This window comes from Alligator mississippiensis, chromosome 4 (assembly GCF_030867095.1).
Source record: "Alligator mississippiensis isolate rAllMis1 chromosome 4, rAllMis1, whole genome shotgun sequence".
Lineage (NCBI taxonomy): Eukaryota > Metazoa > Chordata > Crocodylia > Alligatoridae > Alligator > Alligator mississippiensis.
Window position 1 is genome coordinate 174,189,759 of NC_081827.1, and position 26,610 is coordinate 174,216,368.

Here is a 26,610-nt window from a genome sequence, read left to right on the forward strand (position 1 = left end):
CACTGGTAGGTATGCAAACACCTACACAATTCACAAAATAAACTGACATTTCAAACAGGAAGCCATAGCATTAAAATATTCTGACCTGTTGTGGCCTAAGTTAATCACAACAGAAGAGTTGTTCTATTACTTTTCCATAATCAAGAAAGGAGTCTTAAAGAAAGTCTTAAGTCTAAAAAAGTTTGGGGATGACTGCTTTAGTGTCTGTAACAAAGACCAGAAACTACTGAAAGTAGAGATTCCCGTGTGAGCATGTGACTTATGAGCCTTCCAGAAAAAAAGGCAAAAGAACATGTAACGCTGAGGTAAAACCATTTCTGAAGCATTTATGAGACACCATCAGATAAATTAGGTAAAAACTGAATGTTGGTTTAAAAATAGAATTCTTACAAGTTAAACACTTCCACTTCTTTGGAATTTTGATATATATTAACAATGAGTAGCAACCTGTGAACTTTCCAGTTTGTAGCATGGTTGTTGTAAAGTAATTCTGCTGATTTAAATCATATTAACCAAACCCAAAATACAAATAGTTTAGCTCATATATTTAAAAAGTTAGAAGTATGTGTGACTTTTCAGACACTTCCATGAACAACCCCAACATCAAAATACTAGGAAACCAACCAATGTATTTTCATTCAGTGAAGAGACATAAGTGGTAGATTTATTAATAGGTAAGTGTGGGTAACAAGGGCACAATTATGTTTTTTGATCAGTCTTGTCCCTTCAATATTAGAAGGATGTGAATTTTCTTAAGCTGAGCACTGAAAAAAGTCAACGCTGTTCATGAATTGAAGAGCACGTCCTTTTGTGCTGTGTGTGTGTGTGTACAAGTGTACATATTTCCACTTCCCTGCAGATCATATTTCACAGCTACTTTAAAATGACAACAGAACTTTTTTTTACTGTATCAGTTAAAGGCAAAGTCATGCTTCGGAGAATTCTATGCATTGTCGCATTGTATGGGAGACTCTACTGTAGTTACACGTCTCAGTGAAACACTTCATGCTTAAGTGAGTAAAATTCCCCTGTAGATGATCACATTCAAGTTGCTCAAGGTGCAGTAGTTTGCTATTCCTTGTGTAACTAAAGAATGATCTTACTGTTTTTACCCATGCAACACAAAACTGCTCAGTCAAAGTAGCAGTGCTGCAAGTCCAAAGATCTGGAATTCACAGATCGCAGAAAGAACAGTGACTAGGAGCCACTACTTCTTTTCACAACAGTACAATAAACTTAAAGAACTTTTTTCCAGTTTACTTTTGGCAAATTTAAACATTTGCCAATTGTGGCAGTTTTCATTTACACCTTGCTTACTGGAGACTTAAAAAAAAAAGTTGATGAGACATGGTTTGGAGTCAAATGTTTACAACCAACTGTTCTAAAATGTCAACTATTCTGAAGCCAAAATCTTTTATTCTGTTGTAATGAAATGTAGCAAATGCTGGAAAAGCTGTTCTCAGAGAAGAGGTGGTCTAGACTGTAAGTATTATGGTGATAAGCCAGCCTAATCACTGAGATCTTCTTTATAATATTAAAGTCTTGATTGGTGGGGGGAAGGGGGAATAAGTGTGACAACTTTGTGTGGAACAGGTTTGTGAAAAAGATGTCAGACAGATTTTACAATTTTTGCAAGTAAAATTTTTCTGCAGGGGATAAATGAACACCAAAATCAACCAAAGCTAGTTTTTGTAAGTGTATGCAATGTGTTACTCAGTATAGTAGGCACACATTTCCCCCTTGGTATACAACAATAGGATCTTTGCAACCTCAAAATGCTCAAAACAGTCAAGAATTGGATTTTTCGATACTAGTCATCCTGATGCAATGTTTCCAGAATTTTTCCCCTGTAAACTTTCTTGAAGGCTTGAGTTATTGAAATTTATATGCATGAGAACCATAAACCAAACCAATCATAGGTATTAAATGTTTTATCATCATACTATGTTTGTACAGTCAATGGCTGCATAAAGTGTTTCTAGGTATAAACACTGCACACAACACACAGTGACAACATCCTGAAAATATTAAGTTATGTGTACTATATTTTTGAAGATATGAATCTAAAACATACTACAGCATCACTTAAAGGTGTTTGTTGAACATTAGTCATAGCAACATACTGCCAGAACTTGTTTGGGAGTGACATGATCATTTTCTTCAGCAGATAGATGGCTCTTCTACTGCCTTAGCACCTTCAACAACAGCTTTCACACACTTGGCCATTGTCTGGGATGCTCTACTGATTGGATCTGCAAAGAGACCGATGTGTCACTTCAGGCAATACAAATGCATACAGATAACTTAAAAGCCTCCCCTACACAAACTTCATAACTGTCCCTCCCCCCCATTAAATAAAATGTAGAACCTAATCCTACAAACCTTATTTCAAGCAAGTTTCTTCTGAGCTTCTTGGGAGTTATGTTTAAATAAAGATTACAGGTTTATCAAACCAGGTCTAAGAGACCACATATAACAGTAGATAAAACAAGCTCATGGTGATTAAAGATAGCTTCTTTTTAAGACCCTTTAATTTGTTGGTGGCACCTTTAAAAAAATATATGCATTTGTGTGGCTCCAAGGCAACAGCACAAAATAAGTATATAATTAGTTACTGTTAATAATAAGTATAACCTTCATCACATAAGTGGCCACATACCTGTCATATAGAAGTCTTTAATTGTGAGCTGGGGTGGAACAAGAGGGTCAGCAAGAAGCTGTTGATTCACTAACTGCAATGAAAGAAAAAGCGTATCAAGAGAAGTAATTGTCTTTGAAGCAGGACCCTGTTACCAGAGCACCTGAGAAAAAAAAATCCTCAAAGTCACCTGCTATACAGTTGCTTATGTAGTATAGTATATGCATCTGCAAATCATTACATGTTCAATGATTTAAAGAATGTTACGCTCATTGTTAAAAATGATTTATACCTTGGACAGCTCATTTGCTTGGCTGAAGTAATTTGCTGCTTCTACATCATCATATCGGACCAGGTTAGGAGACACTTCCTCCAATCGGTTCCTTATTTGATCAAGGTTATCATACGGGAGAGTCATACCAGCCAGCTAAAAAAGACCCACAAACACAACACCACCACGCAAGACATCAAGTCTAAGGTTCCAAATAATACATTTTGAAGGCATTTACACATGCACTTTACTGTGGAGTTGACCAACTCTGCAGTAAAGCATCACCATCCACATACGCAGTGCTATTAAGCTGGAGTAAAGTAACTCTGCTGTAGGATTTGTCTGCCAGACACATACTACTCCTACGGTGGAGTTATTTACTCTGTTGCAACGCACGTGTAGAAGGTGACCAGGGCTGGTTGAGGCATGAGGGTGCTATAGTGCAAGGTTGCCTGCTTGCTAGCCCTGTACTGTAGCACCCTCATGCCCCAGCAAGCTCCTTTGCAGCATGTTGAGCTGGGGCAGAGCAACTCCAGGTTAGCAGGCTGAACAGCCCCTCCTCCCCACAGGCCCTCTGCCAGCTAGGGCTGCGCTGCTCTGGCTCAATGTGCTGTGGTCCCGGGCACACGTATAAACATTGCTCCTGAGCGCAGCAGGACTCCAATACGAGCTGCACCAGAGTTTATTCAGGCACATTAATTGCATGTGTAGAAGTTCTTTTTCAATATTTAAAAACATTAAATCCAAAAGCTATCTACAAAAAATAGGTAAGGAGGGAGGGGGGAATCCCAAATAATATATACTCATCAAGCCAAATGTAGCTGAGCAGAGCATTTCTTCTGTCTTTAGAATTGCAGTACATTAGGTTGACTTCCAGATATTAAGGAGTTAGAATGTTTTCTGGACAAGGGGGATTGGGCAGCAAAGGAAGCTTCTCTTCTCCCATACAGATGGTATGGCCAGACCTCTCCATTGTGTTCAGGTTAGCATAGATACTGTTATTAAAATGTACCTATCCACATCCACATATTCCCAAGAGCTGGGCAAGGTACCACCCACTGTATGTTCTCACAGCATATTTAGCAGCATATCTAGCAACTACAACATCGTATGTCAAAACCTCAGAAAAAGGAGGAGCACAGTTTTTACCCTACAGAAAAACGAGAAGTGTTGCTTCCTATCAATTTAGTCTTATCCACTTTCCCAGGAGATTATATCCACATTACTGAACCATTATGTATTATAGGCAATTTCCAAGCTCCATTTGGATTCCAATTAGGAAGCATCAATTTCTAATAGTTACAGTACCTCGGAGACTGCTCTAATAATTCTCCAGTCCTCTCTGGCTATGCCAGGTGGGGTTACTGCTACTTTTGTCTGCTGGGCTCGGCCCTCAGTATTCACATACGTCGCATACTTTTCTGTGTAAGCTGCACCTGGTAGAATAACATCAGCCATGGGAGCACCGATATCACCATGATGTCCTAACAAACAAAAAGGAAGCAAAGAAAAACAGTCAATTTTCAGGAAGAAACTGCAGGGCATTGATAAGCATTATTCAAGAGGAATGCTATATTAACGTTACTGTACTCCTCTTTTCTTCTGAAATTTACTTGAGTTAACTTGCCATTCATAAAATTTAAACCAGAGCAGCAGCCCTGGATACTGAAGTCTTATTTGTCCATACTGCAACCTACTTATCCAAAACCACTGCCAAAATGGTAGTTCTGTCTCCACATCCATTCAACTTCCAGGCTCTGCTGAGACTGAGATGAGGTTACAAGGGTACCTAGCTTATTGGCAATGACTTTGACATGTTGCTTAGAGCCACCGCAGTTTTCTGCTAGTAACCATTTCAAATCCAGTGATCAAGAAGCTGACCTAGGAAGTAAAGCAGCTTTATAATTCTTTACCTCTCACCAGAGCTATGTAATATGCAAGAATGTTTTTTTTCATATTTAAATTATGTATTAATACAATTTCAGCAGTTTATTAATACATTTTCCACAGTTCAGTTTATACTATTTCTCTTATGGCAAGCTTTAAAAGCTACCATTTGTAAAAAGATAGAGTCTATTTATATGTGCTGCTTGTTAGTGTTCAAGTTCTACACAGTGTTTCATTCATTAATTGTGCTGATTACCCTGATAAATGATGAAACAATCCTTTGGCAAATCTTGACGTGTTATGCAACCTTCATCTGCCCCCAGGAGATATAATACTTTGGGAGGATTCTTCCGAATTGCATCTACTCCTGGTTTGAAACCCAAATCCAAAGCTGCTACTTGGCTTGCAACCCTACACAGAGACAGACAAAGACCAACTTGTTACTTAAAATTACAGTCTGTAATGTTTCCTTTCCAACCCAGCTTCATTTAAAATTTTAAGTGACAGAGCAAAACAGCTATTCTGAAGTAGAGGTCTCTTGCCCATTGTTGCTGTTCGCAAAAAAAAATTCAAAAGCTTGTTTCAGCCCAATAAAAGTGGGATGAAAGAAAAAAACTGACCCATCATTGACAATGAGAGAACATTCTTCTGTTTTCTCACCAGCCTGAGTTAGAAATAGGTTATCTCCTCAAGTCCCATAATCCCCTGTCAGTATATGTTTTTTTTATTTATTTTACATTTCATAAACACATTCCTCTTCTGTGGATAACCCTGTTCAAAATAGCAGGGAAAACCCAAAGGAGGAAAAAGTAACTCTGCTAAAGAAACAAATATTGACTATATAGTGTTATCAAATGCATCAAGTTGATTAATCTTAACACATAGTAATCCTAAATGTTACTGTATTACTAGGTAAAAAAGTAGTTAAGAAAGAAATATGATTTTCCAATGCCTGTTTCATGAGCAAAGCCTTTTGGAAGATACTAGGATTTCTTTTTTCTGAAATACAAGTTAAATCCCACCAGCTGGTTAGTAATCATCATTAAATTCCTAGATACCACTTTTAAACAGAAAGTCAAATATCTTTGCTAAAAAAAAAAAAAAAAAATGTACAATGCAAGAGAAGTATAAATGCATTTATATTTAAGCACTACTGGCATTTTGCCTTTATTAAGCATTGCTGGTCCATATATCCTGTTAGGCACAATGGTGCATGACATTATTAGGTTCTTATAAGCCTAAATCCAAAATTTCTCCCTCAACAGTCCCCATGAGGCATGCAAAATGCTTGCTAAATCATTAAACAGAACTTATGAAACACTTTCTATTTTGCATTGCTCCTATTACATTTTTATGCTTCTTTGAAAGCATAAAACCCATGGCAGATTGAAACGTATGTGTTTGTACTAAGAAGTCTTCACACATATATATAAGACATACTGAAATCATGATTGTGTAATTTTCACAGAAACTGCAGTTTCAGGCAGGCTCCGCAAAAAAGCACATGCTCCATGCAAAATAAAAGTAAGTGTACTGGCAAGGAGAAGAGCACCTGGGAAGTCCTGTAGTCTTGGAGCAGGGGAGGGGGCAGGGCTATCTCTACTAGGGGTGGGATTATGCAAGTGATGCAATGAGAGGGTGGGGAAAAGGAGTAGGAGGGTATGACTGGAAGCAGCGTTATGCAAGTGAAGGATCAGGGCTATGGAAGGGAGGTGGGGTTATACAAAATATGACACAATGGAATGGTGGCGGGGTACAGAAAGGGGCAGGGTTTCCCCCCCTCCCAGTCCTCTTAAGACTGCAGGACTTCCTGCATGCTTTTCTCCTTGCTGGTAAGTTTTCTTTGCAGCGAACCCAGGAGTGGCCCAAAACCACAGCTTTGTTACCCTGATTAAGCCTGGGGAAGCCATTAATCCATACTTAACACTAAACCAGATGGGGAGACTAACAACCGATGCCCAGGAAAAAGCGAACTTGCTAAATGGGTACTTTGCATCAGTTTTTCACCAGTCCCATGGGACGCCCCTGCCCACTATGGGTCAGGGAGGCCCAGGTGAGGGAGATTCCTTGCCCTCCATCAAAGCTGACCTCATGAAGGAACACCTTGACAGGCTGGATACCTTCAAGTCAGCCAGCCCTGATGGGTTACACCCAAGGGTACTCAGGGAACTGGCGAGCATCATAGCTCAGCCCCTGACACAGATCTTTGAGAACTCTTGGCGCTCTGGTGAAGTGCCCAATGATTGGAAGAGGGCCAATGTCGTGCCTATCTTCAAGAAAGGGAGGAAAGTAGATCCGGCAAACTATAGGCCCATCAGCCTGACCTCTATCCTGGGGAAGGTCTTGGAAAAGATTATCAAAGAGGCCATCCTTAACAGACTAGCTGAAGGCAATATCCTGAGGGATACCCAGCATGGGTTTGTTGCAGGTAGGTTTTGCTTGACCAATCTCATTTCCTTTTATGACCAGGTGACTTATCACCTGGACAAGGGGGAAGAGATCGACGTTGTATATCTTGACTTTAAAAAAGCCTTTGATCTCGTATCCCATGATCACCTCTTCGCTAAACTGGCTAACTGCAGCCTCGACCTCACCATAATCCGATAGCTGGGGAATTGGCTCCCTGGTAGGACCCAGAGGGTGGTGGTCGACGGGAGTCAATCGTCTTGGTGCGCTGTGACCAGTGGGGTTCCACAAGGCTCTGTCCTAGGGCCTATACTATTTAACATCTTCATCAATGATGTGGACATTGGTGTCAGAAGCGGACTGGCCAAGTTTGCTGACAACACCAAACTCTGGGGTAAAGCATCCACACCTGAGGACAGGACGATGCTCCAGGCAGATCTTGACAGGCTCAGGAAATGGGCAGATGAGAACCTGATGGTGCTCAACACCAAAAAATGCAAGGTTCTCCACCTTGGGAGGAAAAACCTGCAGCATCCTTATAGGATTGGCAGTGCTATGCTGGTTAGCACTACAGATGACAGGGACTTGGGGGTCATGGTTGACCACAAGATGAACATGAACCTTCAGCATGATGCTGCAGCTAGTAAAGCAACCAAAATGCTGGCTTGCATCCATGATGCTTCTCAAGCAAATCCCAGGACGTCATTCTCCCGTTGTACTCGGCCTTGGTGAAGCCACAGCTGGAGTATTGCGTCCAGTTTTGGGCTCCACAATTCAAAAAGGATGTGGAGAAGCTTGAGAGGGTGCAGAGGAGAACCATGCGCATGATCAGAGGTCAGGAAAACAGACCTTATGATGAGAGGCTGAGAGCCATGGGACTCTAGCCTGGAAAAGCACAGGCTCAGGGGTGATCTGGTGGCCACCTATAAGTTTATCAGGGGTGCTCATCAGGATCTGGGGGAACGTCTGTTCACCAGAGCGCCCCAAGGGATGACAAGATCGAACAGTCACAAACTCCACTGCAACCAATTCAGGCTGGACATAAGAAAGAAATTCTTCACTGTCCGAGCCCCCAAGGTTTGGAATAGGCTGCTGCTGGAGGCGGTTCAAGCACCCACTCTGAACACCTTCAGGGCACGTTTGGATACTTATCTTGCTGGGATCCTATGATCCCTGCTGACTTCCTCCCCTTGGGGCAGGGGGCTGGACTCAATGATCCTCCGGGGTCCCTTCTGGCCCAAATGTCTATGAAATCTATGAACACGGTGTGGATTAATGGCTTCCCTGGGCTTAATCAGGGTAATTAAACTGCAGTTTCAGGCCACATAGCAATCTGTGGGGAGGGGTGGGACTGCCAGGGCCCCTCAGCCAAAGGCAGGGGGGCCTCCACCTGTACTCAGCCCATGAATATGGCGGCCAGCCCCACAAGCTGCTCACAAAAATCAACTGTCCGCCTCCTTGAGTTCAGGAGGCCTATATTTATATATGCCATTTATGCCAAGTCTAGGTGGATCAAAAGGCCTGTAGAAAAAATCTGAAGCAAACCTATGAAGGATGTTCATTACTTTCCAGTCAGTACCAACTCTACTTTTTGTCCTGGCGTTATGTGCAATGGTAGAAACTACTGCATGGATAGCTGCTCCATCACTGCGCTGAAGAGCTGCACTGCCAACGACCACCATTGGTTTTTTGGCCTGGTTAAGGACCTGTTTGATGGGAGGGGGGGGAAAAAAAAAAAATCACTCCAAGGCTAAGTAATTCAATGCGACTTCAGATCAGGATATTTGCAATGATTGTTAAGAGGTGTTAATGCAGTATACAAACACGAAAGGTAACAAATCAAATCAAAATGTTTGCAACAAGTCTTCCAAGCAAAGCTACAACTGAAAAATAAGGAAAATAGGTTACTTAATTTTCTAATCAAGTTCCATGAGTTCTTGTTGTGGTAATTTACTGCATTATCCTGCACCATAACAGTGTTTTAAAAAACTAAATAGTCAACGTTGCACTCACTGTAACCACCTATAATTATTTCAGTAGTGCCTGAAAGTGTTTGCCTTACCTAGAAGAGGGCATATTCAAATATTCCATGATCATGTGTGTGATAAAACATTTCAGTGTTTCACATACTTTACTGGAAGGAACTTTTAACCTCAACCGTTAGTGTGAACACACTGAATATAAAACTTACAGATTCTTTACATGTTAAAAATATTACCTGCTGCAAAATCCCCTGAGGGGGCAGGGAAGGGAAACTTTCACCAAAAACAACTTCTAACACTGTCATACATTTAAAAAAAGTTATTCTAAAATATCTGCACCATTTTATTCATGCAATGTGTACCTTGGCAAATTCATGTTTTCCTGAAGCAATATCCTGAAGTATCTGTGGAGAATCTCCCAGGTGATCATATGTGTAGGTTAGGTCCACTGCACTTCCCACAACAGCCACTTTCAGGTCATTTTGAAGCCAGCTAGAAATAGTAAAAATAAAATATAGGTAAGCCACAGAAATTTATAATGCTGGTCAGCCAAAGCTAGTAACATTAGGATTTTAGTGGCAAGTGACAGGATGATACCATGATTAAAACAAAGAGCTACTTCAAAAAACAGGAATAAGATAAATGATCAGTGTATTACACAAGCAAAGAAAAATTGCCTACAAATCAATGGCACCCAGCCTTTTTGACCCATGGACTGGATGACCAGTGCCGGGTCTGTCTGCTGTATCAGTGGTGCCCAACCTTTGGGCCGTGGCTGGATGAGCACTGCCAGCTCCATCTGTGAGCCAGATCTAGTCCATGGGCCCAATCCAGCATGTGTGGGATTGTCTCAGATACAAGAGACTTGGAAATTTATCAGTGGGGGAGCAGTAGTAGTGTAAACTGCACCACTCCCCCACCACCACCATTTTTTAGATCTGTGGGGAGACCTACAGGTCAAATTACATGACTGCAGGCCCGATTTGAGTATCCATGACCTATATTATCATTTCATATCCAGTTTATTATAGCAACAATTCTCTGTTAAAGACACTGCTCAGCATTAATGTTGCAAAGAACTTTTTAAAAACCCTGTATAAAAATTAAATCTTTGGAGCTATGTTATGTGACAAAGGAAAAACTACTCTATGCAAGCTCATGGACTAAGGGATATGCTGAAGTTAAAGGGAAAAAGGTGGGGGGGTGAGGGGCATAGAGGAGAGAGACTCCCGTATCAGACACAACCCCGTTCCATTACAAAAAGAGGGGGATCAGAGGGGTGGGGGGGATGCTGTAAAATTGATCTGCCTGGATGAATGCCTAAAAATCTACATGGAGTCCTACTGCTGTACCAGATCAATATGTGTGAGCTAGCCTCTAGCTAGCAAAAATGAACTACTAATTCATAAAAGTGCAAACCTCTTTCGAATTCTGGCATTAAACAGTGGTGCTTCGAAGCGTGGATTGGTGCCAATCAGAAGCAGGATATCTGCCTCCTCCACTCCCACAATCTTGTTATTAAGCAAGTAGTTAGAGCGAAGGTCTGTGCTGTAACAAAAAGCCACACAAAGTAACTGTCAAAAAGAGGAGGTGAAGGCAACAAATCAGAGCAGCAAAGACTGCAGGGTTAACTTACTAGGTGTAAACTATTTTCAGATGGGAAGCTAAAAGAAAGGAAAAATTCTCAATGCTAATGCCAGTATAAACAAAAGCCTCCCACTTTATAAGGTTACTAGCACTATCCAAGTTTTAAAGGGAGCTATGATGCAGACATGTTCCTCTGTCTATATAGTATTCTCAGCCTTTACCAAAGTAAAACTATACTTGCCCTAGAGATAGTTGTAACAATATCTGATGTGCTACAGTTACCTAAATAAAGTCATTTATAGCCACAAGGCCTAGTAAGTGTTAAAGAGCTGTTTTTGTACCGAATTATGAGAGCAGCTTTGCAATCTTTGCTACAGTAAGAGACTATACCTCTTTAGAGCATCCAACTCTAGCATGGTGATTTTAACTTGAAATTATAATATTCCAGATGTCTATGAAACTTATTCAAAATCTCCAATCCTGCATATTTCAGAATCTTATGAGATAGTTCACACAATCATATTGCTCTGGACCATGGAAAAAAAAAGGTTTGTTTCACAAGAGGTTTAAGAGTTTGCTAAAACTCTAAAACGTGCATAAGATCTGTGTGTCTGTTCTCACCCAGCTCCAGCAGTAGGGAAGACCTCTTCAGTACAGAGTGTGTCAGAATTTACTCTGCTCATCAAATCTTTTAGAGCTACCAATGCTTCTGCATCCACCAGTCCTCCTGCAACTGCAGCAACATCCTTACCTTGGAAACTTTGCAGCTGGAAAGAGGCAATGTTAGTGTCAGATGAGGTAACAGTTGGATACAAGCTTGCATTCACCTGCTCACAAGCAAAGAGCATTTGAAGAAATGAAGTATTGTCTTCCTATCATAATGGTATGAAGTTTAAAATTAAGCTTAGGGTACTTCTTCCTTCTCCTCCCCAAAACAAGTTCAAAATGAGGTTTAACAAATGATTTTTCTTAGCACCTCCTTTAAAACATTTAGATTTTTCATAAACAGTAGCTAAACTACCAAAACTTTCAAGAGTGCAGGACATATACTCTAGACACTTACACTTTAAGAACAAAGAAACTCACAGTTGCACTTACCTATCAGTTTTGAAATATGGAACTCTACCAAGTTAGAAATAAATTAAACTCCCAAAAAATTCTTCTCAATAAATTAAACATTAATAGTAAATGATTGTCTCCAATCTTCAACTGAAGTGTTACTGATTTTGCCTACTCGCCTAACAACATTTAAGTGCCACCAAAAGCAAAAGTTGTAAGTAATTCTTACCACTCCAGCAACACGAGTCAGCGCATCTTCCCATGAGGAATATACAAACAGCCCTTCTTCATTCTTGACCATTGGCTGAATAAGCCTCTGGCGTTTCAAACCATCATAAGCAAACCTGGATGAAGTGAAAAGTGTCACTCAGATGTGCCTTAACACCAGTATTATCTCTGCTACAAAATAAACCTGACATGGTGAAAGAAATGCAGCAACAGTACAGACTTGTATTTAAATACAAATAGTTTGGGTTAAAATAAATAATAAGAACTGAAACCCTGTTTTTTCATTAACGAGTGAATTTTTTTCCTTCCATAAAGGAAAAAAAACAAACAAAAAACCACACAAACAAACAACAACATATGCAACAGGGCAAGCCCTGTTACTGAGAGCAAGGATAAGCAGTAGTTAGTTAGAAAGCTGCAGAGCCCAGATAATAAGCAGCTGGCTGCTTATTAGGCAATGGCCTGCTGAGGAGTCCTCAGTTCAGAAGCAGAAGCAGCCAGGGGCTACATAAACCCTGCACAAAAAAGTAAAGGCAGTGTGACCTGGGGAGGGCTAGAGGCAGGAGCTCTCTGCTGGGAGTTGAGGGAAGAAGCACTGGGAACTGTAGACTGGCCCAAGCTACATTCATGAAACTAACTCCCTGCACTGAGTGAAGAAGTCACATTGGAGACTCAGGAAACTGCAAGTAAGACCAGAAAGGCCAGAGCTAGGAGAAGCCAACATGACAAAGTACAAGCTGGGGGCAAGGCCTATAGAAAGGGACCCCAGCCCCAATTCATCGTGTTTTGGATTGGATTTATGTTGATGATGAGGCTTGGAGCGGCTGAAGGGGTAAAAGGAGGCTGAGGGTGTCCAGAGAAGGCCTGAAATCTGAGGCACTGGAATCGACAAAGGCTGTTAGAGACTAAGGCACTCTCCGAGGGGCTGAGGGTCCAGTGAACTGAACTGAGCCAAAGCAGCTAAGAGCTCAGAGAGACTGAGCTATGGGGCAAAGGAATCAATCAATCAATCAGTGGACTGGGGCAGCCTACTGAATTTAAAATAACGTTCAAATCATGGCAGGAAAGCACGGGAATGTACCCTAGTTAACCAGAGAGGAGAAGAGGTGGTAGTATAGTGGCCACCAGGAGGCAGCACATCTGCTTTTAGCGGTGAGTCCTGTTACACAGATCAGACAGAAGGATTACTGCAGTCAAGGACTGTAAAAAACACACAGTTCTGGATGGAGCATTTGTTAATACTTGCAGCATAACAAACATTCAATTTGTTAAACAACTCAACAATTACCTTAAAACATTAAATGTAGCATTCTGTCAGTGCAATTCTTATCATTCTGTGAAACTCCTTATACATCCTACCAGTACCTTGTTTTGTCTGAGATCCATTCCTCATTAATGTCTTCATGCAACCTTGGCAAAATTCTCATTACTTCTCCAGTCCTTGTGCTCACTACAATATTACATCCAACTGCATCAAGAACATCAATGGACTCAATCTTTCTGCATAGAAAACAGACCACAAAGACCTACAAATTATGATTTTTTCCCTAAGCAAGTGGCTAGTTTTTAAAGCCCTGAAAACATTCCATGTTTTAACATTAGGTATATTTAATGCTAAAAATATTTCACATGACATTGTAAGTCATACTTCAATTCACAGGCTGTCAAAAATTTAGTTCTATTGTTTAGATTAGTGGTTTTCAACCGGTTTTTCATTTGCAGACCCCTTAAAATGTTCAAATGGAGGTGTGGACCCCTTTGAACAGTAAATGTGGGTATTCACATACTTTTGATTGATCAGAGTCATCTTTCACAGACCCCTTAGACATAGTCTGAGGACCCCCAGGGGTCTACAGACCACAGGTTGAAAACCACTGGTTTAGATAGTCGTTAGCACAACTTAGGAAAATGAATATATTTGGGTTAATTTGATCCTCTGCCCCAGCTTCCCCACTCCCTAAATTCAAGACTATAAATATCTGAGTATCCATGACCTACATCATCATTTCATATCCAGTTTATTATAGCAACAATTCTCTGTTAAAGACACTGCTCAGCATTAATGTTGCAAAGAACTTTTTAAAAACCCTGTATAAAAATTAAATCTTTGGAGCTATGTTATGTGACAAAGGAAAGACTACTCTATGCAAGTTAATGGACTAAGGGATATGCTGAAGTTAAATCTATATTTGACATATAAATCTAAATTTGAGAAATCTATTAGTTCTACAGATGTTGGAATTCTAACTGACTCAATTTAGTAACATTTTAGAGATATAGAGTCTACAGAAGAACCCACACAGACCAGAAAATGCAATAAGAATCTTTTTTTCCTTACAAAACTATGTACCTTTTTGTAGGTGAATATTCAAAAGACTCCAACCACCACAACACATGTAAAAGAAAAAATGTGTTAAAAGAGCAACTGAATTTCTGTGTAAGATGCATACCTTGTCTCCCATGGACGGGCAGTAAAGGCATATGGCTTGGAGGTAAGTGCTCCTACTGGACAGATATCAATGACATTTCCCGATAGTTCTGACATGAACATTTTCTCAATGTAAGTGCCAACTTGCATGTCATTTCCTCTTCCTGTCGTTCCCAAATCATCTACACCTGCAATCTCATTAGCAAACCTAATGGATACAAATGAAATATAAAAACTTGAAACAAACAGATCAGTAGGATCCATCTTAAGTTTTCATCTCTCAAGAGATAATATTCTGATATACCTATAGAAAAGGCAGACAGTCACCTAATTACACAAGGAGCTTCTGATCTATTTAAATAGGTTAATTCTATAGTTGTTAGAAATCATCAAAACCAATTATACTATATCTGTATTAGCATGCATGCATGCATGCATGCATTTAGCAATTATGTATGTGTAGGAGCACTAACTTACTGAATTCCGTTACACTGGGGAGAGGAGAAAGTGAAAAATAAGGGATTGCTAAATGAATATGGAGTTTGATCAGCTGTTTAAGCTTATCCCAAAGTCAACAATAACTATAAATTCTCATAATGATATGGATTAGAACAGCCTATTTAGATAATGTGCAGGCTCAAGGAGAATGGTGCAGAGACCTCAAAAGCTACATTTTAGCCCCAAAGATTGTGTTCATAGATGTTAGGGTTGGAAGGGACCTCAATAGATCATCGAGTCCGACCCCCTGTGTTCTCTTTAAGGATATTCCCCCAAGATTACTATTTTTAATGTAACTTCAGTCTCAGCCCAACCAGACCCTAAAGACCACTTGATGTTTGGGAATCTGTTCTGGAACCAGAACTAGATGATTTGATCTGGATCAATCCAACTTCTTTTCTTGTTTGCTCATCTCCAGTTGTTACCATCTAACAGCAGCTGTGTGGTTTGTGTGAAAGTAACTGTTGACCTTCCTCAGAATTAGCACCATTATGGCAATCATAGAAATGAGACTAAGGACTGACCACTACTGGGGTCACGTTTAACATGAAAAAATATTGGGGAGGAAAAAAAGAGAAAAATCAAACAGTATTTGAAAAAGAATCTTCCTTTTTGTTTGCACTGGACAGAACGCCAAGCAAAAGGACGTTACCTGATACACCGAGTGCACTGTATACATCGAGTCATGATTGTTTTGACTAGTGGGCCAATGTTCTTGTCCTCAACAGCACGTTTCCCTTCCATAAATCTGCTCCTGTCACTGCCAAACATCATTGACTGGTCCTAGAATACACAAGAGGAAATAAATGAACTCTTGTTGCTGCCAAGTGTTGTTTCACTAGACACACAATTCAAAATATTAACTTATTCATTAAGTCTAAAACAACTGAACTAGACTTTGTACCTGTAAATCACATTCTCCTCCTTGATCACAGATTGGACAATCCAATGGGTGATTTGCCAGCAGGAACTCCATTACTCCCTCTCTGTTGAAGTCACTAATTAGTGTCACATTTGCACACTTTTACTCAGCAAATAAGATAAACATGTAGTTAAAGAAGATACCTTGCTTTCCTGGACCTCTCGGAATTTGTCAGTATATTCCAACCCTTCATTACCGGCATAGCACAAGCAGCAACTGGCTGCAATCATCATAAAAACATGCATCAGCACAAATTCACTTAAACAGAAAGAAAAACAAGTATTGATAATTTACACACATGCTAGTTATTAGTCTAACCTTTTCTGGCAAATGCAAGATAAAAAGATTTGCTTCAATACATAAACTACCCAAATATAGCCACGAGAGAAAAAAATTCTTCAAGAGTCAAGTGTATGAAAAACCATCTTTGATGCAAGTGGTTAACTTTAGCCATTATCCTTATCATTATCAATAAAAATGGTATACTGCACAAAAATGAAAGCGTGCATCTGGGAAATGTTCTGGTGCCAACACGGAGCTCAGGCCTGCGCCACAGCAGTCAGTTTCAGAAGAGACTTAAGTGGACTCATGATGCAGTACCACAGAGGTAAAATCTGTCAAGCCCCAATTATATAGCTACATCCGTGAGAGCTCTAGGGTCAGTTTGAGTACCAGATGCCCAGCTACAGTACCAATTTCCAAGTTCCTACTTTTAATCTTTTGAAAAGAACTGTGATTTACTGTAGATCCTGTCAGACATGCATGTATGTACAGTACACATGACATTTTGGGGTGAAGACATACACAGACACAAAAGTCTGTTTGCAGCAGCCACATTAATTTCCACATAAATTGTTATTGTAATCTGTGATTAGTTCCCCCACTGTAGAGTCCTGCACACTTACAAAAATAATTTCAGTAACACAAAAAATAAATACCTTGGGGGCTTTCTCTATTTCCACAAGGCACATCCTGCAGTTTCCAGCAATAGACAGCCGATCGTGATAACAAAAGCGAGGTATCTGAATTCCAACCTTTTCACAGGCCTAGAAGAGGAAGAAATAAAGAAAATAAATCCTGGATATCAAACCTGTGTTAAACAAAGAAGTGCAAAAAAAACCCCACAAAAAGACCACCACCCTGTAATTCTAGAGTTTTTCTATGAATTAAAAACTGTTTTGGTTTCCAGGAAAAAACAACAAACACTCTTGGTCTTTAAGATTTTTTTTCAGATTTAAGTTTAAAACTTTGAGCAAAGTGAAAAAATGGCCAAACTAATATCAAAGGGTTAGAAATACCAACAGGTAAGAAGCATGTTAAAAAAAGAGGTGTGTCTCCCTCAAACCAGCTAGGAGGAAAGCATTCTCTTTCCTTTGCTATTAGGAAAGGTGTTAGTTGTAGCAATAAAGAGAATGAATATTTATTTGGTTTCTTTGCAATAAATTTAAGAAGTGCAGTACAAAAATAAAAGGAAGAAGGGAATTTGAAACAACATGAAAGATGCATGAACAAAAAAAAAAACCCCAAAATGAGAGAACCGGACTTTGTTTGCCTAGTTCCCACTGACTGTAGGATTTCCTCCTCGCTGTACTAGATGCTGCTATAAAATTCCACACAGACACAGATGTCAGTCACACACCCTAGCAGTAATACTGTGCTAGTCTAAGTGAAAAACTTGGTTTTCTGTCAACTTAAAAAGTTTGCTTCTGTCAGGAGAGCTAATTAAGCAGAAAGTGTTTAATAAAGAACACTGCACAAGACTTCAAGATAGGAATTCTACAGCATCTACAACTGTAATATCATTTGCATCCAAAAGCACAACTCAATCCTATATCTCCGTGCTCTCCCTTCTAATTACACATAATTATACTGAAATTCTGATGGAAAAGCTAACCTCAAGAGTCTAGAAGCAATGTTGAGCATTGTCTTGGAAGGCCAGGATTTCATTTCTTCTCATGCAAAGATGGGTAAGAGCATTGGAAAAGTTGTACCCTGAACTGCGAGCTTTCAGTGCAGGAAGGCAAGGTACATTTGAGTAAAACCCCATTTAATTAAATAAGGTAAGAATTAATGGACTTTCAAGAGTCCTGTTTAGCTCTCATCATCAAGAAAACTGGATGACTGCATTTATTATTTTTTTATTATTAATATAATTTTGACCAGGACACAAAATAGCTCTACTGGTACCAACTAGAATTTAATAACAATTTGTCAAGAATTCAATCAAAATTGGTCCAGACTGGATTTCTCTCTCTCAAATAAGTGATCCTCTCATCCTGAGTTGTCTTGTGGGCAATGAAAGCATTCTAATATAGAATCATAGAAAATTAGGGTTGGAAGGGACCTCAGGAGGTCATCTAGTCCAACCCCCTGCTCAAAGTAGGACCAAGCCCCAACTATATCATTCCAGCCAGGGCTTTGTCAAGCCAGCCCTTGAAAACCTCCAAGGATGGAGATTCCACCATCTCTCTAGGTAATCTGTTCTAATGTTTCACCACCCTCCTAGCGAGAAAGTTTTTCCTAATATCCAACCTGAATTTCCCTTGCTGCAACTAGAGACCACTGTTCCTTGTTCTATCATCTGTCACCATGAACAACAGTCTAGCTCCAACCTCTTTGGAACCCCTCCTTCAGGTAGTAAAAGGCTGCTATCAAATCCACTCTCAGTCTTCTTTTCTGTAGACTAAATAAACCCCATTTCCTCAGCTTCTCCTCAGAAGTCAAGTGCCCCAGCCCTCCACTGGACTCTCTCCAACTTATCCACATCCTTTCTATAGTAGGGGGCCCAAAACTGGACACAGTATTCCAGATGTGGCCTCACCAGTGCTGAATAGAGGGGAATAATTACTTCCCTCCATAGTCTGTAACACTTTACTCGCACTCTGATTGGCTGACGGAAACAGCCAATTGGAGTGCTCCAAGCGTGGGGGAGTGCTGCCGTGATTCCAAAGCTGCGCCAAGGACCACACAGGGTGGGGGAGCTGCTAGGCTCAGCGCCCCAACCTCGCTCCCTGCGAGCAAACCAAGGACCGGACGGGGGTGGGGGAGCCGAGGCCAGCTCCCCCACCCTGCTCTCTGCAAGAGGCAGAACAGCAGCAGCATGGGGCATTAGGTGGCAGCACTCCATCCCAGCCCCCACCCCCGTCATCATTTTTGATGGGCAACTGGCTAGTCTAGACAGAATTGCTGTGATGTGCAACAAGCTGACAAACATAACACCATAGGGGAGAGTGGGGAGGAAGAATCAGAAACATATCCAAATTTCTTTGTTTACCTGAAGCACTGTGGTTCCAGGATCCACAAACACAGGCTGCCCATCAACAAACACCTCTATTTGGTTGCTGGCTGCTGCTGTTGCTGCTGTTCCACGCACTGAAAGTTAAGGAGAAAAAAAAAGGTGGAATCTGAATTACTGCTAGATGCAATGTTATTGGTTTGCTCGCTCTAGCTATGTTAACTTTTCTGGTCAGCCAAAAACCCATAACCCATGTCAGAAGGCTAAGTTAGCTTAACTAAAATGATTCCTAATTAAGTTTCATCTGCACAACTGGCATTACTAAGTCTAAAGTGATTTTGGTCATATTCTGGTTCATGTTTTTAAATATACATTTCAATTTACACACCAAAACTCTAGGCATGTGATCATTATTTAAAAACACGCAGTGGAATCATTACTCTCAATAAATGTTACATAAAGACAATATTGCAATTTCTAGGAGAGGTATCCATCATAAACTTCAGTGATGTGTCATTTTTGAAGCCTGAGGGAGAGGAAAACACTAAATAATAGCTGTTAACCATGTTTCAAAAGTACAGGTCAAGGGGTAGGAAGATCTTATTTCAATTAGCTTGCCAACAAACAATAAAGGACGAGCTCATTATAAACAAATTACAGGAAGCTTCCATTTGTTTCATATTATTCATCTCATAAATAAGCATTCCCCCAGAGCCTGAATTAAATACTGAAAGTTGTTTTTACAGACAAAAATAGTATCAGCAACCATCAGTATTCTAAATCATGGCGTTTGGATAAGAGGTCTGTCTAGTCAGGTGTCTAACAAATGCCGCTTGTGGTTGACTTGCCCAATTCAAAAGTGCAATGGCTTGTTACGAGTTCCACAGATCCATGTGTTGTCTGAGTTGGAGTCTGAGTTTGCAGCATGCTGCTTTTTTCTTTCTCGCTTACTTCCATCCTCTGGATCAAAGCCGCTTCATGTTGAGCAGCACCCAGTGCCGGATGTTCCCTTCAGATCGGATAGGATTCTGTGTGCTCCTCGCAGCTTTCTACATTCATGTTGAATGACTTCAAATCATTTTTGCAGACATGGCACTGCCATAGAGGGTGACCCCACTTTCTAGAGCAGTCTTGAATCTTGCTGTACAAAATATTTTTGAGGATAGTCTCCTCCCATTCTCTTGACATGGCCAAGCCATAGAAACTAACGACTGTGAAGCTTAAGCTGAGCTGGGCCTACTCACAAGTTAAACTACAAAATATTTTTGACAGTTGCATAGTACAAGAGGATATAAGTTTGCAGATGGACCTTCTCAAAAGAAATAATGAAGTATCACTTTCAGCTTATCTTACTATACCGATGATGATTTTAAGCAGGCTCTTATGCATCATATATTACAGGTGCACTGATACATGGGTCCGATATAAAGAAAATTTAATATATTGGAAATCGGCCATATCAGGCCGATAATTTGGTTGAGAAATGGCCTGTGCATGCATGCATCCACAGCGCAGCACAGGCAGCAGGGAGCACAGCCCAGGAGCGTGAAGAGCTGCCTCCAGCTGGAAAGTCTATTGTGGTGGAAGGAGAGGGAGGAGGGAAGGGGTGTAGGGGGGCAGATCAAGGCCCCCGCAGGGAGGGAGGCATGGGGCTGCAGCTGGGGCAGAGGCAGGGCAGATGTGGGCCAGGGCAACAGCTCCTACCACTGTGCCCCACTTGTCTAGGAGCCACTGGTCCAGCAGCTTGTCTAGCGCTTGCCTGCTTGTGCTGAAGTGTGTGCCCCCAGATCTGCATGGGGTGGGCTGGGGCCAGGGCTACACAAAGCTCTTCCCAGCAAGGCAGGGCTGTGCCAAAAGGGGGCTACAGGGGTAGGGCTGCAGCCATAAATTCACTGTAGTCCCTTCCCAGTGCAGCCCCACCCTGCCGGGAAGAGCTTGGTGCAGCCCCAACCCCGCAAGAGAAGGTTGAGAGGCGACCTTGTGGCTGCCTATAAGTTCATCACGGGGGTACAGAAGGGAATTGGTGAGGATTTATTCACCAAGGCGCCCCCGGGGGTTACAAGAAACAATGGCCACAAGCTAGCAGAGAGCAGATTTAGACTAGACATTAGGAAGAACTTCTTCACAGTTCGAGTGGCCAAGGTCCGGAATGGGCTCCCAAGGGAGGTGGTGCTCTCCCCTACCCTGGGGGTCTTCAAGAGGAGGTTAGACGAGTATCTAGCTGGGGTCATCTAGACCCAGCACTCTTTCCTGCTTATGCAGGGGGTCGGACTTGATGATCTATTGAGGTCCCTTCCGACTCTAACATCTATGAATCTATGAACCCGCCCTGCATAGACCCAGGTTTACACGTCCCATTCCCCCCACCCCCCCAATGCCCTCCCAGACAAGTGGTGGGAGCAGTGGCGGGAGCCACAGAACAAGCAAGTGCCGGGCAAGCTGCCGGACCAGCAGCTCCCAGCCAAACGGCAAGAGCTGCCCCCATCCTCCCCAAGCCCCCTAGACAAGCTACGGCTCCATCTTGTGCCCGCCCCATTCCCCTTCCCTTCCCCCACCCCCTAGACTTACCAGCTGGAGGCAGCTCTCCAAGCTGCCTGGCTAGTATTGGAAATTAGATCGCTATCGGCAGATATGCCTCCTTAAAAATTGGCTATCAGAATCAACGCAAAAATCTCTATCGGTGCACCCCTATCATATATGTGACTGTGTGAAATGTCTATCCTGGATTCATTACTATAGTAAATATTTCTTTGCAATTAACTTGGGTTTATGTGCCGGAAGAAACATTCTCCATATGGAGTTTGATAGGCATCTCCTCTTGATTAACTCTTGTTTCGTCTCAGTAGTTCCCTTGATCTTCCAAGGACAACTCTTCAAAAATGTTGAATTTTTCCCAGTTGTTAATCAATTTCCTGATATGTTGCAACTCAGTACAGATTGATAAACCTCCCGTTACTGGGGAAGGTCATTCAATTAAAATTGGGACTTTCTGATAATAATGAACAGTTAGGAAAACAGGATCTTCCTGTTTGTTATGGCTTGGGTTTCTCTCTTTATTTACACAACTACAAGAAAGCTTTGAAGATGCTGAGCTGCAAGTTATAAGAAAGGAATGAAGCAGCTAACAGGGGGCACTTCAAGAGTGAGAAATCATTCAACACAAGAAATGCTACTGAGCCCAGCTGACCTGATCTCACTGGCAACAGATCCATGCCTTGAGCTAACAAGACTAAGACCGCCTCTTTGCCTGTGTTGGTGAGATACTATCACTTTTACAACTATATATACTGGATTTTGTTTTGCTTTAAGATCATTTAATAGTGAATAGTTGTAGTAAATAAAACCTCTCTGTCATTTATTGAACAAGTTATATCAATCCTTTATACACTAGTCCTTAATCCCATTTTATAATTTAACAGCAACCTCCTCTTCTAGATAATGGTTTTTAAGTGTGTCAAGCCCATACATTCCAGTGCCTCTGTACTTTACTTTGTCTTCCCACTTTATTTTCAGGATCTTACACAAGTATCTCAGGTGGAAGCTGTTCAGTCTCTTGATGTGCCTAGCATATGCAGTCCACATTTCTGAACCATGAAACAGGGGTGACAGCACACAAGTCTCGTCAATTTGAATCTTTACTTTAAATGATAGTTTGCTATTATTCCATGTGTGTTTTTGTAAGAGGCCAAAATTCTTAGCTGCTTTTTCAATTCTGTCAGTTCAGTCTGAAGGTCAGGATTCCTGCTGATAATAGATCAAGTAGCATAATGCGAGTGACAACTTTCCTGATGATGTTCAACTGGGTTGCTTCTGTCCTCCTTGTTTTTGTATAATTGTACAAACTGAGCATCTCTGAAATCTTGTGATACTGCTTCCTCTTTCCAACAGAGCAGCATAAGTTCATGGAGCTTTTGAAGTAATTTGTCACTGGCACAGTTTTAGATTTCAGCAGGCAAACTGTCATTGCTGGATCTCTAGTTCCCAGGAGTCGATTTAAAGGCTTTCTATAAATCTTCTAATGTAGGTTCACTGTCCAAACCCATCAAACTGTGGTAACCCCCATTGCTGCATCTATTTAATTCATCATCACGGTCAGAGCACACGCACAGAATGGTTTTGTTATGTTGTTTAGTGTCTATGCGCCTACTCTTCAAGCTAGTGATGAAGACAGGAACGTGTTCTACCAACAACTTGGAAATTGAGAAAAAACTCATAGAAACAAGACCATTATAATATTTGGTGATTTTAGTGCAAGAGTTGAATGCAGTTTTGAGAACTGACCTGGTATTCTGGGCTAACATGGAAGGAAACATGAATGAAAGTGGCCAGCAAGCATTAGGACCCAGTACAAGTCAAGATCTACATGTCACCAACACCTACTACATATTACCAACACCTGCTCATGATGTCTACCCACAAGACAGACATCATGGAAACATCCAAGATCAGGATCACTGCCCACTGGCACCAACTAGATCTAGTACTAACCAGGCACAACCACCTAAGAAATCTGCATGCAAGGTCTTAACACATCACTGACTATAGCAGCAGACTAAGGTATGGTCAATGTTAAGTCAGAATCAATGCTAAAAAGATCCACTGTAGCAAGTCATCCTCAGATTGATAATCAGCCAAACTAAAGATGCAAACTATTCAATGAAGAAGTTGTGAAAACAAGTTTACCTAACAACTCATCCACCAAGGCTTGTGGAAACTTAAAAACTAACATGTACAATGCTGCTATAACAGCATTTGGGGGGGGGGGGGGGGGGAGGAAGGGAGGAAATGCTAGGTAAAATGCAGACTAGTTTTAAGAGCACTCTGAAACGCTTCTATCACTGGTTGGAAACAAAAGGACAGCACTAACCATCTGCAAGTCATCTCCCAAACCATAACCCTGGAAACTTTGAGAAAGGCTCCAGGAGAAATGCAAAAAGAGGCTAAACTGTGTGCCCCAGATTTTTGGCTGAAGCACTGATCATATTCAGAAAGCAGTTGACGCAGGCGATAGCCACAAAACGTACGAAAGCATCAAGCAAGCAATTGGTCCAGTCAAGAAGAAAACAGATCCACTGTAAGACTTGGACGGAAATGTCATCACTGATAAACAAAAACAAATGGAGTGTTGGATTGAACACTATGAAATTCTGTCCTCCAGGAAGACTGAAATCAAAGCATGAAGAGCTTAAAGGATTATCAGAAACAAAAATAATTCATAGTTAAACAACTGGAATGATCTGAAACAGCCTCAGCTAGAAGATCATTCTCTAAAACTCAGTGATGCATATGAAGCCCCTCTACACATAATATAACAGTCGAAACATTCAGTGCTTTCTTTAAACACAGTGCATCAATGTACGTAAATGTATAAAATAAAGGCCAACTCACCACATCCTCTGCTGGACTGAGTGACACCAGCTAGGGCCCTGCGGACAGCAGGTAGTCGCAGCATGGTGCTGGGAAATACAAGAGAGCAATTAGTGCCACAAATTTCTGCAGTTAGAAAACACTAACATTTCTGTAGATCCCCACTGTACATCCAACAGCTCTCTACTAAGCTTTGACTACATTTCTAGGGTAAAGGCAAAAGAGCAGCTCCCCACTGCAACTCATAGTGCTTTGCAAGGAAGCACTTTGAGTTGCAAGGATCCTCCGGACCCAAGAGAAATTTACTGTTGTGTCCTGGACCCAGGAGTTGGGACTCCAGTTGTGTGCTGCAGACCTGCAGCCCAGCTTCTGTAGCAATGCCACTCCCCCCTCCCCGCCTGGAGGCTGTTTTCAGAAGGGGGGGGGGAAGAGGGAGGAAGAAAGAGAAGGGAGCAGAGGGAACTCAGGTTTCCCAGCTCCAATCCACCCACCCCATCCCAAAATGCCTGCTGAAAAAAACCCAGACCAGACTCCCTCTGCTCCCTCTCCCCCCTCCCATTCTGAAAACAGGGACAGGCTGGAAGCTTTACAGACACAAGTTATACAACATACTCTGATTTGGAGCATGTTCATTTGAACCCTCATGCAACAGGGTTCATCTGACCCTCACCCCTCATGCAGTGAGGGTTCAGACTGTCGTGGGTCCTTTTAAAGTGATCTGCAGCTGTGCACTTCCATTTGGTTATGGCTGTAGAGCGCTTTCTGGGGCCAAATCAGGCAAAAACTGTCACTTCTGTCTGTGCCCCAAAGAGCACAGAGACCACCTGAAGACTGAGGGGAGGGTACAGACCTTCTTTTCTAGATCTGAAGCTGGCCCAACTTCTGCCCTAACAATACAGCCAGTTAAATGAGACAGCGGTTCTCAGCCTTTTTTGCACCAGGACCCATTTGTTAACCTCAGTGGCCAGTCCTGATGCCCCTCACTCCTGGCCTGCTGCCCCCCGCCCCCAGTGTTTATGCCAAGCAGCCCCTCACAGGCTGCAGCTCTGCCAGCCGGCAGGGGAAAAGCCAGTTTCCCACGTCCTTCTCCTTTAAAGGAAAATCCATTTTTAAAATTGACCGATCCATTTTTAAAGCTTGTTCACAACCATTTTATATATTCTTGCGCCCCTGCTTTGGGTCGCGACCCACGCGTTGAGAAACGGTGCGAGAGGAGGTCACAGAAGGGCCCCCTCACCGCTACAACATCCAAACCCTCCTACAGCAGCACTGCCCTGTCACGCCGCCCCCCCCCCAAAACAAACCACTGGGGGGCTGACTTCTCATTGTGTTCGTTTTCCATTACTACACTTATTGAGTAAAAATATCTATATCTATATATAGATACAGATATAGATATACACACTGTTCACAGTAAATTCAGACTTAAGGAAAAGCTGTTGCCATCACTGGCCGCCGCAAGGACGCTCCCCTCCGGCTGTCAAGGGCACGGAGCGGCCGGGGCGCAGGAGGAGGGCCCGGCCCGGCTCGGCCCCCCACCGCGGCCGCGGCCCCGCCCGGTACCTCGTGCCGCTGAGGGGCGACGGAGTAGCGGCCGCGCGGCGCGGCGCAGCACTTACGACCACTGCGGCAACTCCAGCTCGCAGGGCCTGGATGGCGGCGGCTCGGCTGTTTCCGTCCCTCCCCGGACACCGCCTCGGCAATTTCCGCCCCCCCAGCGCCGGCCTCGGCAGTTTCCGTTACTTCCCGGGACGCGCAGCCTCAGCCATTCCCGTCCCCTTCCGGCGGCGGCTCGGCAGTTTCCGTCCCTCCCCAGAAGAGGCGGGTTCGGCAGTGTCCGACACCCCCCCCCCCGGGAACACGCGGCTTCGGAAGCTTCCGCCCCCTCCCACCCTCCGCCAGCCCTCGGCAATTTCCGGAACCCGCGCTCGGCATTTTCCGTCACTTCCTTGCAACCTGTTTTTGAAAATCCCTGTCCCCTCAGTGGAGCCGGCCGAGCACGCTCCAGAGTTGAAACCTTTCCTTCTGCTCCTGTTTTCTTATGTTCGTGTCCGGTAATGCCCTCTCCCTGCTCTGAGCGGAGCGGAAGACGAAGGCACTAT

The 26,610-nt window shown here is 42.3% G+C and overlaps 1 protein-coding gene and 1 long non-coding RNA gene across 5 annotated transcripts in view; one reads left to right on the forward strand and one right to left on the reverse strand.

Annotated features, from left to right (window-relative positions):
- LOC132250357 (uncharacterized) overlaps positions 1-14,602 on the forward strand; it is a 30,701-nt gene extending 16,099 nt beyond the window's left edge. Inside the window, exon 2 of the long non-coding RNA XR_009462033.1 lies at positions 14,419-14,602. This is a non-coding gene — a long non-coding RNA (uncharacterized LOC132250357). The remainder of the gene's footprint in view (positions 1-14,418) is intronic.
- NDUFS1 (NADH:ubiquinone oxidoreductase core subunit S1) lies at positions 1,917-26,592 on the reverse strand. Of its 4 annotated transcripts, none has more exons than XM_059727099.1 (19): positions 26,465-26,592; positions 24,530-24,597; positions 19,181-19,278; positions 16,845-16,952; positions 16,050-16,126; positions 15,889-15,970; positions 15,637-15,767; positions 14,509-14,694; positions 13,424-13,558; positions 12,060-12,174; positions 11,393-11,538; positions 10,604-10,732; positions 9,547-9,676; positions 8,748-8,908; positions 5,053-5,207; positions 4,218-4,393; positions 2,931-3,065; positions 2,660-2,732; positions 1,917-2,252 (listed from the first exon to the last, which is right to left on the reverse strand). In XM_059727099.1, the coding sequence occupies exons 2-19, from the start codon at positions 24,591-24,593 to the stop codon at positions 2,161-2,163; spliced, it is 2,193 nt and encodes a 730-aa protein (XP_059583082.1). In that variant the 5' UTR covers positions 24,594-24,597; positions 26,465-26,592; the 3' UTR covers positions 1,917-2,160. The 4 variants fall into 4 exon arrangements, with proteins under 4 accessions (XP_059583082.1, XP_014449692.1, XP_014449691.1 ...); XM_014594206.3 differs by lacking the exon at positions 26,465-26,592 and adding an exon at positions 26,128-26,233; XM_014594205.3 differs by lacking the exon at positions 26,465-26,592 and adding an exon at positions 26,072-26,222.
- Positions 26,593-26,610: the final 18 nt, after the last annotated feature.